General features: G+C 44.6%; 1 protein-coding gene across 8 annotated transcripts in view; it reads left to right on the top strand.

The window, feature by feature from the left end:
* Positions 1 to 6,600: 6,600 nt before the first annotated feature.
* The window catches only part of NSF (N-ethylmaleimide sensitive factor, vesicle fusing ATPase), a 271,739-nt gene continuing 269,902 nt past the window's right edge, over positions 6,601 to 8,437 (top strand). For 7 of the 8 annotated variants that reach the window (XM_083469738.1, XM_083469739.1, XM_083469740.1 and 4 more), the window contains exon 1: positions 6,601 to 6,751. In XM_083469738.1, coding sequence (XP_083325864.1) covers positions 6,740 to 6,751 — 12 coding nt within the window. In that variant the 5' untranslated portion in view covers positions 6,601 to 6,739. The remainder of the gene's footprint in view (positions 6,752 to 8,437) is intronic. The other variant, XR_014518107.1, reaches the window with a different exon arrangement.

The following is an 8,437-nucleotide window of genomic DNA, read 5'->3' as shown; positions in this document are numbered from 1 at the left end:
GCAGCCCTGTTTAGGGAAGTTTTTCGTGTCTAATGTTTTACATTTTTTTTATGTGCTGTAAGAGTGGCTGGGGAAGCTTAGCCAGATGAGTGGGGTATAAACAATAATAACATCATCATCATCATTATATCACTCACAATCCCTAGCTAACAGGACCAATGGTCAGGGATGATGGGAGTTGTCAATAACATCTAAAGGGCACCAGGTTAGAATAGGCTGATTTATTCAGTGAGCCATGAACCAAGCTCTTCCTAGGTTACACACTACTTATCAGTGACAGTGTTGTTGTTTAGTCATTTAGTCGTGTCCAACTCTTCGTGACCCCATGGACCAGAGCACGCCAGGCACTCCTGTCTTCCACTGCCTCCCACAGCTTGATCAAACACGTTCGTAGCTTTGAGAACACTGTCCAACCATCTCGTCCTCTGTCCTCCCCTTCTCCTTGTGCCCTCCATCTTTCCCAACATCAGGGTCTTTTCCAGGGAGTCTTCTCTTCTCATGAGGTGGCCAAAGTACTGGAGCCTCAGCTTCAGGATCTGTCCTTCCAGTGAGCACTCAGGGCTGATTTCCTTCAGAATGGAGAGGTTTGATCTTCTTGCAGTCCATGGGACTCTCCAGAGTCTCCTCCAGCACCATAATTCAAAAGCATCAATTCTTCAGTGATCAGCCTTCTTTATGGTCCAGCTCTCACTTCCATACATCACTACTGGGAAAACCATAGCTTTAACTATACGGACCTTTGTTGACAGTACTGTATTGTATTCCACACCATATAGCAGGGATTCAAACAACCTATATGCTTCCTTTCATCTCCGCCCATTGGCCTTGCTGGCTGGGGCTGATGGGACTTGGGAGTCCAATTACAACTACTGGAGCCCCCGGCATACATACTAGTGCCTATTCCAAGTTTGCATTTCCAACAATGACATGTTCAGAGTGACACACCACAGGGGGAGACTGCAGAATTTGCAGCTTCTGTCAGAATTCTGGTTTCCATGGTGATGCTTCCCCTTTCTTCCACTGTAAAGCCTAATATTATCCAGAACATTCTTTAAACGACATTGCAAAACTGCTCCGCTTCTCAGTATTTTATATATATATATATAAATAAATAAATGTATAACCTTGGGAAACACAGCTGTTCTCAAAAAGAGAGATCAGTGCAAATAGGCTCCTTCAAGCACACAAACACATATTCAGTACCCAAACTGTATGTTTTTCCCCCTGTACAACGCAGCAGTTCCCTTTCTAGCTGCCTTGTAGCAACATCCCAAATACTGCAGTATGACCACCACAGACTGCAGTAAACCGACTCTTTAATATCAAGCAGAGGAGCAGAACACAGAATGATTAGTGTCATCAATCTAACCAAGCCTTGACCTTCACACCCTCCTCTGTGGATTTCCAGGAGCATCTGTGTGGTTACGGCTGGAAAACAGACTGCTATAATTGTGAGATTGCTAGCCTGAGGGAAGAGACTTGAGTTTTTCATTTCTCGGCTTCATCTGCACCATACATTTAAAGCATTATTATACCACTTTAAACAGTCATGACTTCCTCTAAAGAATTCTGGGAGCTTTAGTTTGTTAAGGAGGTAGTTGTTAGGAGACCCCCTATTCCCCATGCAATTTCCAGAGTGGTTTATTAACAACCAATCCCTTTCTCTAGATAACTCTGGGAAATGTAGTTCTGGAAGGGCAAAAAAAGGTTTCCTAGCACCCCTTCAGCACCCTTAACAAACCGCCGTTCCCAGGATGTTTTGAGGGGAGCCGTGGCTGTTTAAAGTTGTGCAATACTGCTTTAAATGAATAGTGCAAATGGAGCCCTTGTACAAATCAGGCATGATAATAAACTAAGATAATGACTACACAGAGCTTGATCAAAGCTCTTTGGTCAACAGAACAGTTTGTGAAGGATAGATATTTTGTTGTTTCCATAGTACCTCTGCAGTGTATTTTATAATAATCATTTATTTTATTACATTTATGGTGGTAGTTGAAGGCGTTGTACATGGTTCTCCTGCCATTTTATTTTCACAGCAATCTTGTGAGGTAGACAGTGGCTAGCCCAGTGGGACTAGGAACACTTTGAGGGTCTGTGCCTGCCTTTGCTCCTCTCAATTCATATCTCTCCTGGTCCTGGAAGACCAGTGGGTGAGGGGAGAGGAATCTTGTTGCCACAGGAGGGGGAGACCCCCTGGTTTGTTCACCAGCCCAACTCATCTCTGCCTATTGGCCTCCCTCCTCTACTGCTTCAGCTTCTGCCTCTGATTCTGGACTGCTCTCTGCACAGACTCTTCCTGCTCACTAAACCCTGTTACCGCTTCAGCTTCTGACACCTCCTCCTCCTAATCTTCTCTTTCCCACCACCAATCCCCAGGCTCTGAGCCGTCTTCATTCGGGGGAATCCCCAACTTGTGCCTCCAGTCAGTCCATACAGGGGTCAGCAAACTTCCTCAGCAGGGGGCCGGTCCACTGTCCCTCAGACCTTGTGGGGGGCTGGACTATACTTTTTTTGGGGGGGGAATGAACGAATTCCTATGCCCCACAAATAACCCAGAGATGCATTTCAAATAAAAGCACACATTCTACTCATGTAAAAACATGCTGATTTCCGGATCGTCTGCGGGCCTGATTTAGAAGGTGATTGGGCCGGATCCGGCCCCCAGGCCATAGCTGTCAACTTTCAGATTTGAAAATAAGGGATCAGCAGCCTCGAAAATAAGGGATCAGCAGCCTCACCTGTCCCGGAGACAATCTACGGGATATCTAACAATCCGGGATAACCGCGGGAAGCAGCAGGAAATGGTGCTGGAATAAGGGAATTTCCCACAAAAAAAGGGAAGGTTGACAGCTATGCCCCAGGCCTTAGTTTGCCTACCCATGGTCCATGACATGGGGTCTGTTAAGTTGTGGGTGAACATATCAGATGACACAGCGATTCTTCAAACAGCTCTTGTTTATTCACAGGCCAGGATAGAACTGAACTGAAGGACTCAGTCAGCCTGCTTATATAGAGCTCCAGTGCCACGTTACTGTAACAACTTTCTTAAACTATCCAATCACTGAACGTCACTTTCGATCCTTCATTTGCATAACTATCTACAGCATCCCCCTGCTGGCCCAGGGTGAGAACTTCAGTACATAACAGGGTCCGAATGCTGCACCTCTGCAGCTGCTTCCCTGGTGGGGAGGGGGACACCATTTTGTGGTTTGCCTCGGGTGTCAAAATGTCTTGGGCCAGCCCTGCCTATATCTGATCAGCCCCCTCCCACCCAAAGTTGCCTCCAAACTTTGAACCCGGTCCTCTAGGGCAAGAGTGGAGGAATTGTTTGCCCTCCAAGTACTGTTGGACTCCTCTGCTTCCATCTGTCCCAGCCGGCATGGCCAGTGGTCAAAGATGATGAGAGCTGCAGTTTAACAAATGAGGAATTGGGTAGATCTGCAATGTCCTTAGGAAGTTTTTTTTTTTAAATGTAATTATACTATTAAATATGTGTATTGAATGAATCTATTCAGTCAATAAATATATGTATGTAAGGAATCTAATGTGCTGCTTTGCTGTGGATCTATTAAGCCAGTTATTAAATTGCCAAAAAAGGAAAATAAAATGCTGGATTGTTTTATTGATGTATATTGGCAACTCTCCCTAACTCCCCGGGGGACATTTAAAAATGGTTTTTCCTATCTGAACCTGGAAATCACACACACACACACACACACAGCCAGATGCCTCTCTCTGTGTAATTATTTTCTTATCTTTGTGGACCAGGCAGTGATACTAGAGTATGATGTCATTTAGAACGACAGGGCTTGAATGGAAATAGGAGAGGAGGAAGAACTGGCAGTAACAACTGAGCGAGGAAACTGTGGTGCTAACAACAGAGATGAAGCCTGGCTGTGTCAGCTGCTCTGTGCGCAAAGACACAAAAAGTGTGGTGAGCAACGTACTTTGCATTTTTGGTGGAACAGAACTACAGATCCCATCATCCCTGATCATCCATCACACAGACTAGGGCTTATGGGAGTGGGAGTCCAACGGCTGTTGTCTTCGCCTTTTGAATGCCCTTCTTCTGTTGCTCGGGCAACAGGTGTCCTATCCCTCCAGCCCCACCCGGCCCCACAAAAAGAGAGGAGAAAATATAGAAGTAGAGACAGGAATCTCTCATCTAACTAACATTATAGCGTGATTTTGTTATTGAGATTTTGAACAGTTAAAAGCACAAGCTATCTGCATGCAAATCCACAGAGGATGAGGCGTCTGCATGCAAGTGAGCATTGGATTTGATTCCAGCGATATTCTCCATAGACAATTATTATTATTATTATTATTATTATTATTATTACTTTATTTACAACATAGTCCACAACAGCTCATACATGCGAACAAACCCACCACCATTGACAATTTAATTATCAAAATTAAACTCCTATCCCCTTTCACAAAGAAAACATAACATAAAAATAAGAGACTTCCTTTATCCTGTAAATGGCCTCATTACTTACTTCTTGTATACTGTTTCTTTTATATGTGATTATTACATTTTTTCCTAATTATGATTTTTAAAACTGCAACGTCTCCTGTAGAAATTAATTGAAACAAGTCCAGGTGTATATTTTGGAGCACTGTTTTGTAAAGTACTGGTACTCTCTGCATTTCCCTCATTCTTTTTGAAATTCTTGTCTAGGCCTCTCCATAGGCAATTTAAGCAGATTGACAGTGTGCAACCTAAGGGTTTGTTTTGTATTGGGGTTTTTTTGCCGGAAATTTAAATCTAAGACCGATCTCTGATTTGCAATATTAACAGTAGACTGCATTGCAGGGCTAGGGCTGTCATAAATCCATCTCTTCACCAGGCCCTTCCAGCAATATACTGTTAGTATAAAAACAGTGGCCTATATTGCAGGGTTGTTGTACACTACTTTCTGCAGACTGATATGGCAGGGATAGCGTATCTGAACTTCAGCCCCAGCCTTTAATAGGTTCAGCAACTGGACTACATATTAGGGTTGTTGTAAACCATGCAAGGAGCTTCAGCCTGATGCCCACCTTGCAATATTTAGAGGAAGCTGTGGGACTATTGTAACACCCAAAGCCTCTTCCGCCCTTTAATATGAGGATAATGGACTGCATTTGTATTGGAATATGCAGTGGTAAGTAAGATTATTTTTTAAAATGTTGGAAAACGGAAGCGACATTCAGTTTTTTGAGCAAAGTGAAACTTATATTTTAGATTTTACTCTGTTTTAATTTTATGTTCATTGTGACGTACGTGCTATTTTTTTGCAAGTCGCTTCGGGTTCCCTTTTGTAAAAAAAAAAAAAAGACTAAAAAGTGCAATTATTATGATTAAATAAATAATTATTTTGCACAATCACAGCTATCTATGCCTTAGCTTGGATTCCCCTATTCCAAGGTCGGCCAGGAGACATTTAAAAATGGCTTATCGGATCTAAACCCGGATGCAGCGTATAGAGAAAATGAGATAGTCGTCTTCAACTTTTTAATATCTCTGCCTCTCTGCGGACGTGATTGAAGGCAATAGAAATGGAAAGGAAAAGAGGATTGCTTAAATATTCAATCTTCACTTCTGGTTCTGATTGGAATGCCTCCACGTGCGGGGCAGTAATGCAGAGAAAGAGAAACGCGTCTCTTAAGGTCCACGAGTAAGCTTGCAATTCTATACTGCACACCCTTACCTGGAAGTAAGTCCCATTAAACCGAATGAGACTTACATCTAAGTAGAAGTAACCGTGGTTAGTTTTCAAGGTGCCGGAATGCAGGGCTTTGTCTTGTCATAAGCCAGCTGCTACTCTTCAGAGTCCGGATACACTTGCAAGACACGACGAGTCATGATTTATTAAGACATTTCTGCGAAGCGACAGATCCCTTTTTAAAATTAAAATTTATTTAATACATAATCATTGCTATGATTAATGTATGTACAGTGCAAACTGGACAAATGTCTTCCTTGTAACCTTATCTGTCTAGTTTTCTTTTAAAATAACAACAACAACAACAACAATAATAAAACCTCTGTAATGGGATACCTCTGTCCCTTTATTTGTTTGCTTTGATTTTTGGGGGGCGTCCCCTCCCCAATATTTTTTAGAGGGATCGCTTCAGTTTTAGCGTTTGCATATCCCAGCACCCTATCCTATAGTATATAGTATATTGCATTTTAAAATGGGGTTTCAGAGTTGTAAGGGGTTTTTGAATGTTTTACGTAGATTTTCAGTTTTATTGTTCTGTATGGGACAATGACAATAAAGATATCGTATATCATTGGGATTTTGATGGCATGTTGACATGATGTTGACATTTTGCTTGGGGTTTTATCCCTGCAATTCGAGTGAACCCCCTTAGCACACTCTGGTCGCCTTAAATACTAATTAAATATTAAAATTAAGCAGGGAAATGCCCTTTTTTCCTCTTCCTCCTTGTTTCCTTCTACGTGATTGTGCCCATCTCTCCTTCCCGCACTTCCCTCAGCCGCCGTCGCATTGGACTCCCGTGCGTGTATGCGGGCGTGTGCCTCTCGCAGCTCCCTTAACTCTTGAAGGCGGGGTCAGCAGACGCGAGAACGAGGCGGTTATAAAAAAAAAGGTCCGGAAGTGGGAGGGGCGAGGATAGCCCCCACCCCTCGCGCTCTGCGTGGCTCCGCCTCCTCCCAGCCGGCTGCTTTCTGCGCTCCGCATCTCGCATCTGTCAGTCGCTGCTTCGTCGCCGGCGGAACAAGATGGCGGCTCGGGTGAGTGGACGGCTGAATGACGGCGGGGGGGGGGGGGTTAGAGATAGTGACGTGTCAGCTCGGCGGCTTCTGCCTCCCATTCATTCTCTTAGCAGCCCACCGCCCTTCCACGGAGCCCAGTTAGGGAGGCTTCCCTTGTTCCCTATGACACTGCTGCGTATATGCCATACATTTTCAGCTCATCCCACACCGCGCCCTTTAAAGAACACCCCCTGGGAACTATAGCCTGTTAAGAGTGCTGGGAACTAAGGTTCCCGGGATTGTTAGACCTGGGGATCATAGCCTGTTAAGGGTGCTGGGAATTCCTGTTCTGAGGATTCTCAAACCTGGGTATTATCACTTGTTAAGGGTGCTGGGAGCTATAGTTCCCAGGATTCTTAAACCTGGGGATTATCTCTTGTTAAGGGTGCTAGGAGCTGCAGTTCCCAGGATTCTTAAACCGGGGAACTATCATCTGTTAAGGGTGCTTTGACCTACCGTTCCCAGGATTCTTAAACCTGGGGATTATATCTTGTTAAGGGTATTGGGAGCTACAGTTCCCAGGATTCTTAAACCTGGGGATTATCACTTGTTAAGGGTGCTGGGAGTTACAGTTCCCAGGATTCTTAAACCGGGGAACTGTCGCCTGTTAAGGGTGCTGGGTGCTACGATTCCCAGGATTCTTTTGAGGTGTGCTCTTCAAATTCACGGCGTGTGCGCACTTAGGGGAGACCCGAGTGCAGATCCTCCGCCGCAGATCCTTCAGTGATGCGGTGCCCTCCCACTCAGGCTCGCCCACCTCGGCGGGCTGTTGCAAAGGGGCGCACAATCAACCTCTTTCTGCCTTCCGTTTATTCTCGGTGGGTCCGCTTGCTGAAAGATAAATGGATCTGTTCAGCATGCTGGAAAAGAAGAAAAACAGTGCGCCGCTCTCGCGCTGGGTCTCTCAGTCATCTGAGTATTGTAGCTGAGACATTGGAGAATAGCTTACTTTTTTGCATTCTTAATGTAAAATGGCTTTCCTCGAAGGCGGCTTGGCAAAAATGTGCCTGCCCTTCTCTCCCCATCTCACCCCCGGTCTGTTACCCTTAAATAGGACATTGCAGGAACAAGGGCAGCCTGAAGGGTTAATGCCAGAATTGTTTGCTGTGTCATAAATACTTCTGGGTGACCTGGAGTTAATAAGCTGTTACTGCAACAAGAGTGTCTGGTGGGTGAAAAGCTGGGAGGATCAAGCTGTTTATGCGGTGAGCACCTTTACTGCAATGCACACTTGGCTGGCAAGTGGAAGACTCTGTCTTCGGGTTGCATATGAACCGAACTCGTGGCGATGCTGCTGGTTACAATGATGTCAGATTGCTGTTGCTTTATATTCCTAGTGACCCAACATGTGCCTAGTACTTTGCATCCCCTAGAATGACGGCTGCAGTGCAGGCAGGTTAGCAATTGGGGAAAGGCTAATGGATGTACCTTTCTCAAGTTTGTTTACCTTCTGTTACGCAGATACAACCCAACACCAAAAAGGCTTTATTGGCCTTATGCCATGAAGAATATCCATTTAGTATATAGAAGGAGGAGTGTTGATTCAGGATCATTTAAAACGTTCTCCCTCCCTGCAGATTGTGGCAGATTATGGAAGCTTCGGGAGGGATGATATATAGGGGAACAAACCAGGATGGAACACAACAGGTGATTGGGGATTTTGGA

Source organism: Podarcis liolepis (genome assembly GCF_965112155.1).
Source record: "Podarcis liolepis genome assembly, chromosome: 13".
Classification (NCBI taxonomy): Eukaryota; Metazoa; Chordata; class Lepidosauria; order Squamata; family Lacertidae; genus Podarcis; species Podarcis liolepis.
Note: the sequence above shows the minus strand (reverse complement) of the source record. Positions and strands in the feature narration are given on the sequence as shown.